This window comes from Falco peregrinus, chromosome 2 (assembly GCF_023634155.1).
Source record: "Falco peregrinus isolate bFalPer1 chromosome 2, bFalPer1.pri, whole genome shotgun sequence".
NCBI lineage: Eukaryota > Metazoa > Chordata > Aves > Falconiformes > Falconidae > Falco > Falco peregrinus.
In genome coordinates, this window is record NC_073722.1 from 87,452,247 (window position 1) to 87,472,554 (window position 20,308).

The 20,308-nt window shown below is 44.5% G+C and overlaps 2 protein-coding genes across 3 annotated transcripts in view; one reads left to right on the forward strand and one right to left on the reverse strand.

Annotated features, from left to right (window-relative positions):
* The window catches only part of LOC101915780 (septin-2), a 39,868-nt gene extending 33,455 nt beyond the window's left edge, over nucleotides 1–6,413 (reverse strand). The window contains exons 1-2 of one of the 2 annotated variants that reach the window (XM_027780673.2): nucleotides 6,266–6,413; nucleotides 771–822 (exon numbers count right to left, since the gene is read on the reverse strand). In XM_027780673.2, coding sequence (XP_027636474.1) covers nucleotides 771–797 — 27 coding nt within the window. In that variant the 5' untranslated portion in view covers nucleotides 798–822; nucleotides 6,266–6,413. The remainder of the gene's footprint in view (nucleotides 1–770; nucleotides 823–6,265) is intronic. The other variant, XM_005233285.4, reaches the window with a different exon arrangement.
* Nucleotides 6,414–16,082: 9,669 nt separating this feature from the next.
* CLDN5 (claudin 5) lies at nucleotides 16,083–19,911 on the forward strand. The gene has a single exon (XM_055797225.1). The coding sequence runs from the start codon at nucleotides 16,159–16,161 to the stop codon at nucleotides 16,807–16,809; it is 651 nt and encodes a 216-aa protein (XP_055653200.1). The 5' UTR covers nucleotides 16,083–16,158; the 3' UTR covers nucleotides 16,810–19,911.
* The last annotated feature ends 397 nt before the right edge of the window (nucleotides 19,912–20,308 follow it).

Below are 20,308 nucleotides of genomic sequence, written 5' to 3' on the forward strand. Positions count from 1 at the left end.
CAAAGATCTTAAGCTAAAGGCCAAAAATATCTCTTGAAATTTGGTATCTGCTGCTACTATCTTCTATAAGAGTAAATAATGCATACACTCACACGTAGAAAACCAGGTACACTCTATAGTAATGCAGAGATTACGAAAACATAATTACACAGAGATCTACCTTCTGCTTGTTAAGCTGCTCACCTATCTTCTAAATGTTTAATTTCTAACACAAAAGCAGGAAAAAGAAACATGCCTGAAAAACTTATCAAAGCTATTTGGGCTATAAAAAGGGCAGTTTGCTTCACCATCTGTCATCAATTGACTGAAAACCTAATAGGAGCCTCAACAGGAACTGCAGCCACTTAATGTAGGGACCTATGAGCCAGCTGGAACCAAATGTTTTCTTCACAGATGAGTTTATGGTGAGAACAGTTTTTATCCAATGCCAGACCTCCAGTGGGGCAGGGGGAGGGATACAGGGCCATTCAGTTACTTCCTAACAATCCTTTTAAAACTGACCCAGATGGGCAAAAACATTAGAAATAAAGGGTTGTAAATTTCCTTAGGTAAAGGCACCATTCTAAATGCACAAGCAAACACTGAATGTCTGGCAAATATCTGAAAGCCCATGCAAGCTCTGTTGCTACCAAACAGTTCCTTTTCAGAAACACATCTGAAGCAATAAGGTATCATTTATTCACTATTTTACCACCTCAGTAAAACCACAAGTAATTTCAGAAGCTGAACAGATTCTAAACACAATTTTAGCTATGCAGGCGCTTTCTTACCTTTACTTTTTCACCAGACTGAGACATGTTTTGTCACTTCAAGTTTCAGATACTGGAAAATAAAATCCACAGTGCATGTTAGCTGACTTGAAGGTTACATTAATTTCAATTCTGAACTGATCAATTGCATATAATATTCACATTTTTTTCTAGTAGAATAAAATGTCACATAGTCAAAGATTAATAAAACAAACAAGCCATAATCAAAATGGCTGCCTCCGCAAAGCTAGTCACAGGAAAAAAATTACACAGAATTATCAAAATCAGAATATTTAAATACTTAAAAGTTTTAAAATAGAAAGAGTCCTTTAAAACTCAGAATATTAAAATTCTGCATCCTTAAATACCTTTCACCCATCCTGTCTTTAAAGAAGGAAAAATATCTACTGAAAGCTAATGCTGAGTATGCAAGGTACTCCTGAAGTTTTGTGGGGTTTTTTTATGTTCTCTGATTCTGTACTTAGCTAATAAAACCTGAAATTCAAATACTCTGTTTCCAACCCCTATAAAGAATAGCATAAGGAGGTCCTTTCTCCTTCCATTTTTACCTTTTCCACTTAGGAATTATATTTTTCTTAAAGATGATTTACAAATTGGTGAACATAATGTAACTGTTGTCCAAAAATTTGAGAATTACTACCACATACAAAAACTCTCCCACAAACGGGACACCTACAGGATTTCCAGGTAAAGGTTCTAACATTATTTTCAGTCGCTTTGAAGTACCATCACTGAATACAAACGCTACACTGAACATTAGCACTTGGCTAACCCAAGCTAGACATGAAAATTCACCCTGATCTGAAGGATTATCAAAAAGATTTGTTCTTTAGTTTCAAACACCCAGAACAGCTGGGTTTTGGCAAGCCCTTATCTTTTTACTCAAGAATGTTAGTTGTGCTATAGATTAATTATCACAGCAGTAGCGAGGCCCTTTTATTTAGAGCAGCCACAGAGCACGGACAGGAAACGCAGAAGTGGCAGGAGCACTTCACAGCTTGGTTTGTTGACAACACAACTCTTGGCCTGGGAAAGCAGGGAAGTGACCTATGCAGGCACCTGTGTGTTCAGACAGAAATGCCTTCCTGTTGGGTAGCGGAAGTCATTCTAGCAGGATACAGTCCAGTTTCTGACACCAACAGTCTGACGGACAAATCCTAGCAGAGACAGATACTAAGCTTTGGGCTAAAGGAAAAGTCTAAGCTAGCATAACTGCAACTTGGCAGTTTAAAAAAAACTATGTCTTTAGCTCACAGGGCATTTCATTTGCCCTGAAGCAGGCATTTCAAATCCTGGCAGCTGTGCAGACATCAGCCACCTTGTAAGCTAGGAAAGCTGTTGGGTTGTGGTTTTTTTTTTTCTCCTCTAACTTCTCCCCTCCACCCCCCCCCAGTTCATTTGCTTGTTAATGAAAGCCTAATAGGTTCATTGCCTAGAAAATAAGGAGGTCCTGATCCTAATCATCTTCTGACAGCCTTTAACAGGGTATTCCTCAAAACTGCCTGGGAAACACCACTTAAGAATGGTTTTGAAAAAACAGAGCTCCTTTTTCTTTGACCGATACACAAGTGCTCATTCCAGCCTCCAGCCAACAAGTGTTACAGATCTTTAAAGACAGCCACAGCCTCACTGACAGATGTAACTCACCGCTCTGCTCTGCTCACATCTTGTTTCTACTTTTGCAAATCTCTCCTGTCACCTTGTCTATAAATTCAGTGACATAATTCAAGAGTTTAGAAAAGTTCATAAATAGTCATTGTCCGAGTGCTAATGCAGATATACCTTCTGGCCCATTTCTCACAGTAATGCCACGTGAGAAGCCACCCAGAGAAGCTGCCTACAGCTAAAGGTGAGAAGGAGGAACAATCCAGATTTAAATATGTATTTTTTAAATTACTGAATTACTTCTGCTTTAAACTGACAGTACAGTCACATCCAATGTAGCATTACCCAAGCTACTTGATTAAAAAGCAGAAGAGTCAAAATCGTCAACTGATTATGACACATTCGGTGTGTCATATCATAAAAACCTAAACTTTACAACAAATCATTCCACAAATAAAATTCACAAAACCTGTTTCCTACCAGGTAAACCACATTCACCTTGTGACTTACTCTGACCAAAAAGCTGCTGTAGCCAAAGCCACAGGACAGCTGCTCTGATCCCATCATGACTGCAGCACATGCTTAAATGTTTGTGTACAACCAGCATCCAGTTAGTTATTTCCCACTGTATTTTGTTAGAATAGAAATATTCTAACTAAAAGTTAGCTGGACAACAACAACAGAAAAAAACCCCAAACTGCTGATCCGCAACACCTAAAGAAGGCACTGAGGTTCACACAACTCCTCAGTTACTCTGCCTCAACACACCGTGCAATTCGTAACACTGCCCTCAGGAGGCTTCCGAGAAAATTTAACCCACCAACTTCCCCAGATGACCATGAGCTGTCTTCCTGAAGCTTTACTATACTACTACAAATCAAAACCTTAAAATTAGCAACATACCGTATGTTACATCTTCCTACAGCACCCAATAACGGCACCACTTACAGCATTGCTCACAAGTGATAACTTGCCAACAGACCAGACTACATTACAGATCAATGACTGCTGAAATCCTGAAGTCTGTCTGCATGTAACTGAAACAAGCGTTAATATAATGCGGAGTTCAGTGTCTGGCAACACTCCAGATATTAAACATTACAATTTCTAGATGTGGGACTTTTTCATCGATTTTCCATAGTAAAATTAAATATTAAAAAAAAGCCACAAAAAAACCCTAAGGCAAAACAGAGCAAGCCATAGCTGTTCTGCTTTCTTTAGATTTTCAAAGGGCTGTTTTCAATCATTATGAGACAAGGAAAGCAGTACACGAAAAATATTTCCAAGCAAAAGGAACAGATAAGATACAATTGCATTAGCTTGCAAAACGCAGTGAAACTTTATTTGTAAGTAATTGTGGGTCCCATCTAGCAGGTTTAGCAGAAAAAAGGGACACTCTGCTATAGTACAGGAATGCCCAAATCAGTTTTTGAATAGTGAATAACGTAACAAACTTTCATTTCAGATCCCAACAAATTCCTATCCTAAACAACATGCTGTTCGGCGAGGGGAGCAGATCATCCCTAAGTTCAGTTGCAGTTGCTGCCTCTACAAATAGTGAGGCCTAGAACGTGCCATCCTACCGCCTTCTGCTAGGAACAGCATCCCAATAAGAGAGAATGAGAGGGGAAGGAAAATGGGTCATTTCCTTTGTTCCTGTCAGGATGCAAGAAGTAAACTGTTAAGAACAGGCAGACTGGGAGCTTCTTAATAGGAACCAGCACAAAATGCTACGGAAAATATACAAAGACTGTTTCCATATAAGGATATTAAACAACATGTTAAAATAATTACTTTAGAGTGACGTTAACAACCATCTCTACAAGCAGAATAGCCCTCCTGATTGATCAAGTGAGGCTTCTTTCTTCCCAGTAGAGGTTATATAACTCTGATTATTTGTTTTTTACTACTTTCTGTGGTTCTTTGTTAGGTTATTAAATACTTTTTAAAAATTAAGTAGGTTTCCAAGTGCTGGGAATGATCTCAAAAGCATTACCATTCTGAAGTGACATTTTCAGACTTAAAGCAGACATAAAACCACCAAAAAAATGTAAGTAAAATACCAATATTTGAGATTTCTCACAAAAAAGAACTACAAAAACCCACAAAGAAATGAGTCAAGAACCGAGGCACATAAATAATAATTGAAAAAAATATTTATAACTCCCCCAAGTGTCTTGCATACAGGAAAACAAGGAAGTTACATGAAAATTAGAAGTTTCCTCACTGTATTCCAAATTGGATATAGGGGTGTTAAAATACAAAACAGTTAACTTTTTTTTTTTTTGTAGCTTACGCTATCAAAGTTGTATGAATCACCCAATTCTATCCAACAACAGCAGGTCCAGCAGAGCCTGTTCTCTGTGTCATGCTTTGTTCATAGCACATCCTCACCTCTGTGGTTGGAAACCACCTCAGTGAAGCTCCCAGGGAAAAGCATCACTCCCTCTATATTAACATCCCAGATGATTCCATTTTCCTCGTTAAAAACAAAAGGTATCAAATGAAAGAATTCTCTCTTATACATGAACAATTGAATACATTTCTGCATTACTCTTACTCAGGAAAATGACTGTATTACTTCCACTAAATAGAGAATTTAACAGCAAATGCCCAGCTAAGGTATCTGCAGGCAGATCAAGCTAAGTGTATGCCACTGCTTTGTCTTTGAACTAGTATTCAGTGTTCCTAAGTTTTGCAGACTGTTTTGATAATGCATTCGAACCAATAACACACCATACAGATTATTACTGGGAATGCACTGCTGTTCATCACAACTTGTAACATTTTTGTGACTTAAGAGCACACCTAGGCACCGCAAAGGCAGGCAAGGACTAAGCAAGTAAAAGAACCATGTATGAGCACTGTTCTTAAAAGGCCTAGAAAAAGCAACACATGAATCTAGAGCTCTAACCCTGAATATTTTATTTAAAGTTCCATTTCAGTGTTAACATGCTATTCTAGACAAGTTCTTTTCTTGCTGTTATTACAATGAATAGTCACTTAAAAAGCACAAAGGTGGCAATAATACGTTGACAACCACTTTTAGCAACAATGTGCTTCCCATGCAAGCAGCTTTTGATGGTATTTTCCCAAAGTTACTGTATCTGAGAAAAATACTGTACAACAGGCCTGTAAATCTGAAAATCAGGGGCTTCTTTTTAAATTAAGAAACTGAACATATTACCCATGATCACTCATCAGGAAATAGGCAGCTCTGCCTCACACCCACAAAGCTTACGTGTAACTGTGTACATACTGGCAAACTGCAGTTAGTATTTTCAGTCACTTCCAAATCATGCTTAAGTCCCATGATACCATGGGGTGTCCAACCTGCATATGAACTTAAGCCTAAAAAAAAAGTAAAGCACTTGTTCCATCTGCTGCCAAATGAGGTATACATCCTTCTGTACAGCAGTGGGCTCTGCATTCTGCTCCCAGCAGTTGGCCACACTTGGTGTTGCAATTTTAGAAACATCTGAGGAATGCCCGATGGAGACAGAGCTTCCTGCTCCATCCTCGCCCCCCATCCCCAGATGGGCCAGACCTAGCAGCACTGAGGCCTTGTCCCCATCTCAAAAGCAACGCAGGCCTCGCTTTAAAAACAAATACAAGTGCACTTAAACTGCCCGCGAGCCGGCTGCGGGACTTCGCGGGTTCTGCCCTAATAGGCTTCTCCCCCCTCACACCTCAGCTTCAACAGCCTCGCCCCACGCCGCGGGGCAGGCCGCGGCCAGGCCGCTGGGCCTGCACACGGAGCACACACCACCGCGGGCGGGCTCCGGGGACGGGACCGGACGGGACCGGGCCCAGCTGTGGGGCGGAGCGGTATGCGGGACGAGGCACCCACCCGCCGGCCAGAGGTGGCGGCCCAGCCCCCCGGCACTTACCTGAGCTACAGCCGCTTCCGCCGGTGCCTCCCTGCCAGGCCGCGATTTGCCACCTCCCCCGGCGGAGCCCGCCCACACCCCACGCGCCAACGCGGCCGAGTGCCTATCTACCCTCCGCGCGACTCTATGGTCCAGGCCGCTTCCAGGAATAGCAACGAGGCGCGGCCCCGGGACGAGCGAGAGGAAGGGTAGAGCGTCTCGCCCGCCCCGCCCGCATGCCTCAGTGGCAGCGGGCGGTAGCCGGGCTGGGCCGCGCCGGCGCGGTGTTGCCATGGCGACCTACCCGCAGGGGCAGCCATCCCGGTCGGGACGGCGGGATGCGGCTGTGGGAGCCGTGACCACACGCGTGGGTTCCGCACTGGGCCGGGGAATGTGGGGGGGGCAGCAGCCGCTCCGCCGTTTCTTAAGGCGCTCCTCGCTCCCGCAGGAGGGAGCGGTGCCACCGCGCCGCAGCCTGCTGATGTCCCCGGGGGTCCTGACCCCAGCACCCGCGGCTGCTCTCCTCTTGCTTTGGCCCTGAGTGCCCTGCTCCAAAAGACGGAGCACCTCCTGATCCTGCTGGCTTCCCAAAATAAAAAACGGGAGAGAGAGGCTCACCTGGCAGAGCCACCCCGCAGGGCAGGCACTGCACCCTGGCTGCACGGCGTGGGAGCCAGTGCTGCAATGGTAGCGCCTTGGGGGTGACACAAGTCTGCCTTGTTACCCCAACTTCACATCCCACCAGCCGCACACTGGGGCATCCATTTTGTACAAACTGTCCCGGTCGGGAGCTACACACATGAGTTAACCTTCAAGAATGAAATATGACCAGAGCCCATTCTGCTTCAAACATCCCCTTCTCAGATTGTTTGATTCCTTTTTCCTACCCGAACACCGCTGAGCTTGGAGATTGCCTCACCTACAGCATTGGTACTACTCACAGGGGAAAATCTTTTGGAACAGTAGCTGTGACAGCCAGGGAGAAATCTAGCTTAAACTTTATGCTGTTTGACTGTAATGCAGTATGCCATATAAACCTATTTGGGTTTCAGCTGTTTGTCCACACATGAAGCAAATTTCTCTCCCAAATATTGTACAAAATCCCCAATGTGATCATTTTACTTACACTATTGCTATCTTCTCTTTCATCACGGCATTCCCTCTTGGTTATGTGAGAGCATTTTGCCTTGGTTGTTATCGTCACTTAAGGGATTCTTGCCAACAAGTTCTCTGAAGTATTGGGGACTCCAGCGGACATAAATCCCAAGTGTAAATGATACCTGCAGTCAGACGACAGAACCAGATCACTTTCTCACGGTGAAACAGTGTTACATTGCTCACACGCTCAATGCAACACTGAAAAGATTACAACAGAGTATCGGCCGAAGTTTGGGGAAGGCTTTTTCCAACCTTTCAGCTGCAACAACTGTGTTCAAGTTGTTCATAATCCACCTGAACATTTTGCAGAGGGCAGTTTATATGCGTGACCTGGCAGCGAATCTTTTCACTTACAATTCTGAATACCAAGACACATTTCTGTTTTGTCTGTATTTCCATCCATTAAGCAAACAAGGTTACAGCTCACAACAGGAAAATGTGGAAGTGAAACAAATGCCGCTGAAGGCAGACTGGCATTATTTGCTAATTCACATTGTGCTTATACTATCAACTGAGCATTGATGTGATCTGAGTAAGAACAAGACAAAAGCCAATGAAAGCACAGCCAAGTTCTGTTTCCTAGGACAAAGTGTAATGTTGTAACACAAAGTACTGTTATACACTACCTTCTTGGAAGAGCTAAAAGATGGCATTTCAGTCTTTAGAAATTAAGGTCTTATTTTAAATTATTCTATGGATATCCATATAAGTGTTTTTTACTATCACCAAAGCAACAACAGTGGCAATTTTCCTTTCTTCCACTAAATCAGAACATGATGATGGACACAATAGTTTACACACATAAACTGCTATTGCAAATAACTATTTAGCACTTGAAGAAATTATAAGAGATTAGCATGGACAATGTCAAACTACAGACTGGCATCAACATAGAGTCTAGTGAAAGTTAGTGCTTTCCCATGATTGCCTTTGGCAGGATTTAGTGCAATGGGTGAAACATTCTCCAAAAACTTCAAATTCCCATTATTGAGGCATACCAATAATTGTCCCATTCATGGCTGAATCAGATGGCTGACCAACACAAAATGTTCAGGGAAGTCACAATCCTTCCAAAACAGTCCCATTATGCCAGAAATTAACATAAGCAAGGGCACTTTGGGTGACAGCGAAGGCCAATTCTAGCTGGTGCCCTACCTCCGCAGTGCCCAGTAGCAGATGCTTAGGAAGAGATAAAAGCAGCACCGTGTGTGTGTATGCTCCCAGCTTCCGGTAATCTGGAGCTCAGCAGCTTCCTGAGCCAGAAGTTTTATCTTGACAGTTTTCTCTTCCATGGATTTTTCTCATTGCTTTTTGAACCCTTCTCAACTTTTGGCATTGAAGAGCATCCTGTGACAATAAGTTTTACAGTGCATTCCGCACTTGGTGAATACGAACTGTTGTTACTTTTGAAACCTGTTGTGAGACTTGTTATGAAACCGCAGTATGCAGGATCACTGAGCAGCAGAACTGGAACTATTTGGTGCATGTAACTGAGAAGTGCTGCATTGCAGACACCTACAGAGAATGCAGGCCCACAAAAGATGTACTGCATCTTTGTTATTTTCACATTGGTATTAGCAGAAGTGCAAAAAGAAGAAATCATATTGAAGAACACTGTTCCTCCTAAATGGTTAAATAGTCTAGAAATGCTAATGCAGTGAATGGCAGTCTGGCTGTGAATCACTCATTCCCATAATTATTATTTCTGAAAGAATTTTGTTTTATTCTTCCCTTGGAAGTTCAAATGCCTTTTATAAAAGTTCCTGATACATCCAGGTTTGCATTAGCAAAAGTACAATTAGAGTCCTTCCTTGAATTCAAATCTTAACTTTGTGTGGAGTCACGTCTTAGCAAGTTAGAAATACCTCATCCATTCAGCAAAATACATTATGCATCTTTTGTTCTGCTCCTTAACAGAGAAAATGGTATGATACTGGATACTGATTTCAACAAAATAAATGCCACCATATAAGTGAAAAGTAAATTGAGGATTGATAGATGAAACAACCCCATGTTCCCTGGCATTATTTCTACTACATTAGAAAAAAAAAAAAAGAAAAGAAAATATGCTGCTTAGGCAAAATAAAAGTGATTCTTTTCAGTTATGAGATCCCTTCTAACTTGATTCTCTTTCAATTGAGTCTGTTCCTCACATAGCTGAATATTTGGAATCTGAGCCTAAAATTATGTGTGATTGTTGTAATGGCTGCGCTATAAGAGCAATTCATGGAGCTGTTCGCTCACTACCGTAAGACACTGAACATCTTGATCTCTCCCAATCTTTCCTAGAGATAAACTTACTTGGGTTCTGATTAAACAACTTATTCTTAAGCATATGCATAAATTCTTTTCACCTGCATAAGATTTAATACAATACATGGCTCCAGGACCAAACTTTTTAGAACTAGGTATGTAAGAGCTGCACACTGTGGGTGACATCCTCTTTTACAGGATTACCAGGAAAAAAGCACTTTGAACATAACTAGTGTGAATGATGGATACTTGAATTTCGATATCCCCTGGGCTAATGTTTAGTATTTGGGTTGGTAATAGACAGAAATTTAAAGGCGAACTTCCCATTCTCTGTTAGTATTTGTTTAAATGGTGATTTGATGAAAATACTCTTCTGTGTAGTGCTTTACGCATGGAATCACTACTGGGGTGAATCATTCTAACATCTTGAATATTCTATGGTTTTGCAGACCTGCTGCACCAGGAATCAAAATTGTCAGGTCCCCTGAAAGCTGGTCTCACTGCTGAGCGCTTCTGAAGTGTGAAGCTCAGAGCTGGAGCTCCGGTAATGTACAAACAGGAAGCCAGTATTTGTGGATGCACCAGGACTTATTGACACTAGTTACTTCACAAGTTATTTAGCAATCCATAAGAAAATCTGCAACAGATAAGTATTTTCCCACATAAAAACAAACATGCATTTTTAGCAATGCACTACAGGAAATGAAGGTTGCGTTTGAATTATAACAGCCTCAGAGGAATAGAAACATTTCTTTGGCATTTACAAGCACGCACAAGCCCATCTTTTCAAGATGCTTATTATGGCAATGAAGAAGCATTAAGAACCCCAACATTTTCTCTGGAATAAGAGACATTCTGCATCTTTTCACCATAACAATCATCCTTTCCCCTTACTGGAAACCAACTTCACTCTTAAGAAGGGAATCAGAACTGGCAAAACAGATGCATGCTATTCCCAAAGACAGGGCTTGTCTTAGTCATACCTTGTTAAGAATAGGGACAGCACTGCTGAGAATCACTCTCATAATCAGAGGAGGTGTCCCAAACTGCTCATGTATTTTCAGAAACGCAAATTTCCTGGGATGCTAAATAAATATAGCATGTTTCCCATCGCTAGCCCTAAACAGTTTTCAGTAACTTCATGGTCATATCTTTACTAATTACTTTCAACATCTGCAATGTGTATTTAAAACAATAGTATTTGTCCTTGCTGACGCTGTTCTTTACAAAATGACATCTGATGTGATTTCTCAACAATTACATGGGAAAGAGGTCTACCAGGATCCTGGTACACCACAATCTGTGGAAGGAGGCTAACTCTGAAAGAGGACAAAATTAAACTACAGTTCTCCTGATAGGAAATACGACCTAGAATGGACCCTTAGGCATGAAACAATGTATATTTCCTATAGCTCCCCCCCGCCCCCCGGCCTGTCCAAGCTTTAATGCATTCTCAAGAGCTGTCCATAGCATTAAAGAGAATTAGGTGAAGCGACATGCCCTAAGCATATATCCAGTGTGATGTCTTGGCGAGTGGGATAATGAGGCTGCTTAGATGCTCATCTACAGACGGGACAGTCTAAGCTTTGGGAAAGGGCCATCATTCACCATATGAACTGCCCTGAAACAAAGTTAATGCAGGGTTATGGCTGTCCAGTGACACTGCAGTTTTCTCTCAAAAGCCAAATTCAGTAAACAAGGTGCTGATGAGTTAGGTGAACAGCACAGCTCACCAGTGCAGCCCAGCTGGTCCTGACAGTGGTGACTGGAAATGTTCCTGTCAAGGGGGTGCTTTGGTAAGACGCAGAGACATGAAGATCAACTCCAACCAAGGTGAAGCTTCAAATGCTGATCCAGAGGTTTGTCTGTAGAGGCATTTGAGCAAAGGAGGTGTGGAGCTCAGTTCTAATGATGGTTTAGCACAATTAATTTCTTCATTATGTGAGGAAAGTGCTCATAACACTCTCTCAGTATTCCCACCTTGTGTAGCCCAGCCAGAACTCCCTGCCTCTGGCTCCCTGGCAGTCCCAGTGGGCAGTTCACAAAAAGAAGTCCAGGCAGAGGGTGTGTGTGTAAAGTACAGACACTGATACAGGGCTAGGGCAACTTTGTTTGGAAAGGGATATACAGCAGAAAACATATGAAGGCTGGAAGCAGATTTTTAACCTCTTTCACTGTTTTTTCAACTAGATATATCTGTTCCCTTTCTTTTACTCGAGTCTTGTCACATCACCACTGAGGCAGAAGAGTAGTGTGGGCATCTGTTTCCCAATCCTGAAGGTCACAGCAACACTTGTACTAAAAAAGGTGTTGGATCCTATGTCATTAGCACCAGTCATGGAGCATTACTGGTCTTCCTTGCAAAATTCTGGTGTGGCTTTTAAGTCACTGCTTCTCTTTGTTCAAAAGATGAACTAAGAGAGGAAGTGAAAAATTTCATGTTACCCACTTCAGCTTCTTTCCAAAAGAAATGACCTTGAGATAAATCCTATGGTGAAATTGTGCACTTTCATTTTGTAATAATCTGCTCATTTGACAAGGACTCATGCCTACGTGCCAGTCTTCTGATGTGTCACACTGGTCTGAAGATGTGTTGGCCCTGCTGACATGCAGGAACTTCATGGAGGCCTATCTCACTGTGGAAGACGGTATGTGCACTCATGCACCAACTAAATTTCTTCTCTTGGGAAAACCAGTTGCATTTTAGAAGATAATTCACAAAGTAGTAATCTTCATGAGAAAACTCAAGCTTTCTAAATAAAGAACAGTCCCCACCTAACACCTCTGTATTTGTAAATCTCCTCGGCTTTATTTCAGCACTAATTAGAAGACAAAATATGGCACAAAATCTGTCTCTGATAGGATTCCTGATTCTTCACCTTTGTGGTAAGCTGTCTTGAGATCACTGGGCTTCTAATTCACCTTTTGACTTGTACTCTGTCTTATTCACACAAACAACACTAGGTTTGTACATAAGCTTGACACCAAATGTTATTTTCTCTGTTTTCCAGATGCTTAACATTTTAGGGATGAGAAGGAGCAGAAGAATGTAGGTAAGGGACAGTCCACAGTTATAAACAAAGCATGCTCTGTAGACTACATTTCAGGTCCCAAAAGGAAAATCTCTCTAAACATTGCTGGCAGGATGCTTCGGGGCTGAGCAGAGCGCTACCAAGACTGGAGAGCTGGGCACAGCAGTTCTTCTGTGCCATGGTGCAGGGCTCATACACTGGGACAAGCAATGCTGGCAAGAACCTGGACCCCCCTAAGCAGCCCTCCCAGTAACTCTGCGCCTGGTATTTGTCCTGATTATGTCAGGAAAGGAGTGAAAACACGATCATCTCTAATCCCAAAGTCCCTCTTGCTACAGTATGGCTTCTGTGCAATTGTTCTTGGCTTGAATACCACTTCCGCCCATTTTCACAGGCTGCAAAGCCCCCCTATGTATCCCGTCTAGAATAATTTAATAAATACACAGCTGGAGAAGTATGTAATGACATTAATGGTCATTTGTTAATGAGTTACTTTGTTGCAAGAACATCATGCCTTTGAATTTAAAGGAATCCAGACTTTACCAGCAAGGGTTTTATTTATAAGTAGTGATTTCTTAACATCCCAAGTAAAATATCATGCTGGTTTGTGTTTCTTTTCAAGAAATTAGAACCTTTTTATTTCTGGAAGTTTGAATTAATTCCTACTGTTGTGACACTAACACCACCAGAAGCCATGATGTGCTGAAGCTGATGGGGTCCTCAGGCCCCCCAGCAGCTGTATTAGTCAAATTAAAGTAAGGCAAGTAAGCAGAGCAGTGAGCGCCATGCACTGATGGGCTCATTAAGGGTAATCTGTGCAATACACTCACTTTCAGGATCACAGAATCATGTAATTAAAAATGGAGGTTATTGCCAGTAGCCAGGGTGAAAACTAGTATCTGGGGTAAGGAAAAGAAACAAATAGACGAAGGTGAAATACCAGGAATGGAAATGCCTCTAAGCAGAAAGGTTCATTTACCCTGTGATTATTAAGAATGTATTTCCCCAGAGAAATAATTGCCTTGGATTAAGTGATTTGTAGGAATCAGTTGCTCGGTAACAGGTAGCAAGGGAAGGTGGGGTGAGGGCTGCAGAGGTGCAACAAGCCGTGTGCTGGTTTTCCTTCTCAGCCCAAAGAGCTGGGCAGCAGTGCAGGCCCCATGAGTGCCTCCCGGCCGGCACACAAATACACACAGGCCATTTATCGGAGGAAATTCAGAGTTCCGTGCTCCCGGGCAAGTGGCAAGGGTGGGGTTTTCCTGTGCTTATGGGCTAAGATAACTGGCATTTCTCCCCCTTTTTTTAATTGTTCTTCTGTGCTGTTTTCTATATAATCATTATTATCATCATAAATACAGATGTTATTCAGTTTCAGCTTGTGTTCTGGGTTTCTTCCTGTTCACCTCTGAGACATCTCTGTCTCTGTGGTTGGTTCTTTTGCACATTCTCCTCTCCCTGACACCAGGGACTTTTCTGAGTGATTGTAAGCTGCCTCAGTTTGACATACTGCACAGCCCCAGTCACACATTCCTCCTGGACTTGCACACTGGAATTTACAGTTTCAAATAACTGAAGTAAACTGTACGTATTTCATATACAGCTGGAAGAGGAGACAACTCCTCTTAACTCCATTTACCAGGCAGCCTGTTAGGAAGACATTTTCCATGCTAGAAATGTTTACAGCTGCTCAGGCAGAGATAATCAATGGGAGGCTGTCCACAGTTTCCCGTGTGTCAGAATGCCCACACCATGATGGTCCACAAGCTGTTGATGTTCTTCTGTTTCTTTTTTTGGTTGTCTTGTGGTTAAAGTTTGTCTTCTGGTTGGAAAAATAAAAGAAGTGAAAGGCCATATACAGTGTGCTGTGACCTTGTTGTCACACTCCTGTTACCAGTGCTCAGGTCCTCTGCAGAAGAGTCATCAGTGCCGCTGCCAGGATGTAAGCAGGGCATTGCTCAGTGTTAAGCCATTGGTCATGTCCTCGGCTGTCGATGCATGTGATTCCTTTAACCTTTGTTTATCATACCTTCTGCTATTTCTGCTTCACACATGGACTTTTCCATTCATGCTGCATTCATACCAGTCTTAGTATTTCCATCACAAATCTCTGCATGCCATAATATATGCTGTAAATTACTGTACAACAGCAAAAACCACTTACATAGGGGCAGGAAATGTGTTATTTTCAACTCTGTGCTTTCCTGTACACTAGAAGGATATTTTGGGCTAACTGAAACCAAATCTAGCCAAACCAGTTCACAAGTCAGTGTGAACTTTCAGTTTTGTCTAAAATATTTAAACTTATTTAGGATAAACCAAAACAATCTCAGCTTAAATCCAAACAAGCATTTCTCAGGGCACCCAGTGGAAAGCCCCCAGACCACAGCTCCTTGTGAGTGCCGTGAGGTCTGTTCTCTTTCTACAGCAGCTCTAACAGCAAGCGCTGGCACCAAACACAGCTCGCTGCATCTGCCAGCCTGGGGGGGGGCTGTGAGCTGCTGTTGGCCTGCAGGAGTTGAACCAAGGTTTCTTCACAAGAGCCATCCAAGGTGCTGGCAGTCCATGACGAGACTGTAGCAATGACAATGGCTGTGTGGCCTGACGACGAAACCTCTTGCAAATGTGCTCTTTTTGATATGGGCACTTAACTCATTGCCACACCATAAAGATTCGAGATATACTTGAGCAATTAAAACAGTAAAGTGGAGTTTGAAATCTTTGTGGCAACATATTTAAATAGAATGCCTTGCTCTTGACTCTAGTATCAAAAGTTTCATGCTGCTGTAAGCTAAGAGTGATTATTTTTCCTAGATGGAATTAAGAATCTGTCCACTGGTACTAACAGATGACGTGCAGATGCCATACTGAGAGCTCTCCCATTTCCAGGGTAGTTCCTAAGGCGTCTGGTGGTGCTTGCTGACACTTTTGCCTGTCACAGTGCACAGGAGACAGATGTCCAGGCTTAGCCTTTTGGGAAACAATCAATTAGGCTCGGATAATCTGGACGCCCACACTGCTGGGACCTCTCCGAGGGTCTGGCTGTGGATTTTATCAGCAAATAGGAAACACACAAATAACCACACCGCAAGGAAGAAGTCCGAGCGGCCAAAAGGCGGGCCGCGATTCCTCCAGCGCCCCGCTTAACCGGGGGCGGACGGGGGCGCCCCTGCGAGCTCCGGCCGCAGCAGGGTGCCGGCCCGAGCGGCGGGACGTTCCCCCGGCTGCGGCGGGAGCCCCCTCGAGCAGCGGTGGGGGCAGCCGTGCCCTCGGCCCCACTGCCGCCCAACAGCGCCGTGCGAGCCCCGCGCCGCGGGAAAGGGCCGGGCCAGGCGGAGGCGGGCGGGGGCGGGCGCCCCGCGGCTCCTCATATAGCGCTGCCGGCGGCGGCGCCGCTCAGAGCGGCGGGGCAGCGGGGCAGCAGGCAGCCGGGCCGTCCTTTTTCCGGGGCTGTGCAGGGGCAGCGGCGGCAGCATGACCTCGGCGGCGCTGGAGATTTTGGGGCTGGGCCTGGGCATCCTGGGCTGGGTGGGGGTGATTCTGGCCTGCGGGCTGCCCATGTGGCAGGTGTCAGCCTTCATCGACGTGAACATCGTGGTGGCGCAGACCATCTGGGAAGGGCTGTGGATGAACTGCGTGGTGCAGAGCACGGGGCAGATGCAGTGCAAGGTGTATGACTCCATCCTAGCGCTGCGTCCCGAGGTGCAGGCAGGCCGGGCACTCACCGTCGTTGTGGCACTGCTGGGGCTGGTGGCACTGATGGTGACCGTGGTGGGCGCGCAGTGCACCAACTGCATCCGACCCGGCAAGATGAAGTCCCGCGTCGTGATCGCCGGTGGGGCCATCTACATTCTCTGCGGGGTCCTGGTCCTCATCCCACTCTGCTGGTTCGCCAACATCGTCATCAGCGACTTCTATGACCCCACCGTGCCATCCTCCCAGAAGCGAGAGATGGGGGCTGCGCTCTACATCGGCTGGGCAGCCACGGCCCTGCTGCTCTTCGGGGGCTGCCTCATCTGCTGCTGCTCCTGCTCCCAGCGCGACGAGACCTCCTTCCCCGTCAAGTACTCGGCGCCGCGGCGGCCCACCTCCAACGGCGAGTACGACAAGAAGAACTACGTCTGAGCGGGGCTGCCGCGCTCCCCCGGCCCTGCGGGGACACGGACAGAGGGCACCGCGCCGGGAGCGCCTGCAGCCAGCTCCAGCGCTCCCCTGCCTAGCGTCCCTTCTTAACGGGGACCCCCCGTAAAGTGGCAGCCCTAGGCAGGGCAGCGCCCCGCTGCCCCCGGGCCCGGCTCCCCGGGGGGCTGGTGGCTCCGCTGTGGGCAGCTCCGCGCTCGGCGCCGCCGGGGACCCGGTACTGACCGCCCGCGCGTAGAGCAAAGCCCCCCTTCCCCGGCCGCACGGTGCAGCCGAAACGGCGTCTCCCCGGCCCGGAGCGGGGTGGGTGGGAATGGGGGGGCCCGGGCGAGCCGCGGCAGCATGCTCGGGGCCGCCCCGTCTGGCCGCCGCCTTCCCGGCCGGCTCCCGCCGCAGCTCCCGGCTTTTCCCGGTGCTACCGTGGACGCCGTGAGCACTTCACCGCCCACTCTAGGGGCTGGTGCCCCTCGGAGCATCGCCTGGCCGTGGCACCGCGCCGTCGGGTGTGCACTGGTGCCGAGGAGGAGCGTCCTTTCCTCGTTTTCTCTCCTGAAAAACTTCATCTGCCTGATCCTGCTGGGACTTTCACCGGTTAGGGATTGGGGCTTTTTGTTCTTCTGTTTGGGTAACTAAGATTCTGTGTAAAGCACGACACTAACCTCAGTCCTTACTCCTGCAGGCAGGTGACTGTCTGGAGAAAGGTATTTGATTTTTCTGCAGTTGTTTCAGTCCCTCAGAGAAGTGCATTGGTCTGTGTTCCTTTGAGACCTTTAAAAGATTTCAGGTTTCAGAAAGATTGAAAGGTTTCAGGTAGCTGCAGTTGTTCAGTAGAGTACAAACCAGATGACACTAGGTTGCCGCTTGAGGTTCTATATTCCCTTCTCCTTGATCAGCTTCTGCTCTATTTTTACTTGAATATCAACTCATTGCCAGAATTACGGGAGGACTAGATTCAGAGATCTAGGAGATTTGTATGTCCTGGCTCCAGCAGGCATCCCTCTGGATCCTCTCATCTGCATTACGGAAGACTGGAAACATAAAGATTGCCCCTGATGCTGATGGCTGGGGGTACGGACAGCTTTCATGGCCTTCTTGCCAAGCCCTGCTTTCTGCCAATTTTGAATTGTGTGTTCAGCTGAATAGGCACTCAGTTGGCTCCCCACCATAATTTTGTTAATGTACTTTCCTTCATGTACCAATTTGAGCAAAGAAATTGCTAAAGAATTTTACCAAATATCTTGACTGAAACTTTATGCAGGCTAATCAGGAGATGTTAAGTCATGACTCTCGGCTCCTCTGTATTGCCCTGATAACACTGTGCAGACTGAAAGATGCTCTGGGCAACATAACTCTCATTTTCTGAGTTCAGCACCTGCTAAACATTGCAAAGTGTGGAAGATTAGCATATACCTTTCCATTTTACGCTGCAGAGACAAGCTTTGTTTTAAAGGAGGGGTTAAGGGGTGGTGTGATACACTTCCATGTGAATTATGTGTACTTTTAAATCAACACAGAATTCTGCTATGGACCACAACAGCGTCCATATCACCGTAAGGAGACTTCTGCCAAGACTTAACAAGAAAAGTGCTCTTAATATTCCTTGGTGTAATGCTATGATCTCATGGGCCCCTCACAACCATGTAGCAATACCCTGCCCCCCTAACCTGAGCATTAACTCTTACAACTTCCTAATAACACAAAGACTTATGGACTAACCATAACTGGGTTTGTGACAGATTTACATGGACTGTGCTCTTACCTTGCTTAGCAAACTTAAAACCCCAGTGGTATTATTATGTACACAGACCTGAATGAGACACTAAAGCCTTGCCCCTGCAAATTTTGATGTGGACTATTGAGCATGAGATTTACCTTTTTAAAGACAGCTGCCTTCATTTTTAAACACATAAATAGCAGGGTCTGAGCCCATCAGAAAATACAAAAGCAGAGCAATATGTCTACAACTAGTTTTGCTCTATAACGAGGTGCAGTTCTTATACTGTCTGCATTTAAATAAAAGCTATAGTATTGTTGTTATGATGTGATATGTAGTTTTGGTACAAGAGTAAAATATTCCGTATTTCATCATTGCAACTTTTTTAAACAGTGTAATCTTGTAAACTGTAAATGTATTTAAATGCATATATTTTGCAAGAAATCTACTGAAGATGGCCATGTTACGTGGTTTGGCACTTTTGTTTCATGGTCTTTATTTTTTGTTTTAAATAAGTGTCCAACTGTATTTGTCATCCAGCCCATAGACACACTACAGCCTTGCTCAGCATTCTTGTGTCTAGCAAATAAGTCAACAGGTATTAGCCCAAATCCTGGACCTCATTCTCTTTTGTCTCAAAGAACTATAAACAAAACTCCTGCTGACAGACACACCTGCATGTACCTGTACCGTAGAGCCTTTAGAAGCACTGCAGGATTTGGACTCTGACCAAAAGATGAAATCTTTCTGGGCAGTGCATCACTAACATTTAAAAATCTCATCAGAACTGGTGACTTGGGGAAAGGGAGGGAAACCCATGCCTTAGAAGGGAATTTATTTTTTTTTTTTTTTTTTTTACAAGCCAAACATCTTGATACATAGCTTTGTGTCATGGCAGGGCTGGATCCTCTGAAGCTATTATGCAAGACCTCTTGGAAGAAACCAGCACTATCTGTGCATGTACTAGCAAACAGAGCATCATCCTACTAAAAACATAACTCGCTGCTGATGTAACAAGGTTTTGCTGAGGTCAGTGGGGAAGCACCCAACAACTCTAGCAGGAAGTAGGGCCCATTTAAAAAAATGTTATATTTAATCTCATCCTTCAGTATACTTACTTGCTGCTGTGCTTTAAAAAATAACCCAAGAGAATGCTGTTACTGACATCACTGGCTTCAGGGTAAAAGTCTTAAGCTGGTTTTTGCTACATTTGATTTATTAAAAGCAAAGACCTACTCCTGAACTTTAAGGCTTAGAAGTGCTCAGGATCAGGCCTGAACCTCATCCCAAGGAAAAGAGAAATCTATAGCACTTGTTTACTATTTTTATTTTGTATTTATGATTTCACATAAAAATAAAAACTTCTAAACCAATCCCTGAATAGGGGTACTGTTTTTTGTGAAAGGCAGTGGATTGTTTGGACTCAGGAAGATGGGGTGTGACACTGGTGCCCAAAGGGAAATCTTTACCTGGGCTACCTTTTTTGGGGGGAAAGGTGGATCATCTCTGGGGAAGAAGGACAGACTGTGCCCTTACAGAGCAGGCAGCCTCTGCGCTCGACACTGAAGCCTCAAACAAAAGAGCAAGTAGCAGCGGCTGGTCTTGTGATGTGAGCAGCACATTAGGAAGTGGAGTGTGAGTCCCAACTATTTTAGGAACAGCTCTAAGCATGAAGCTTTTCAAGCTTTCAATTCCTACACGTTAAACTAAAAGGGAAAAAAAAATAAAATCCCACTGCAGCTTGGATCAGCCCCAGCCTGACCTGATACC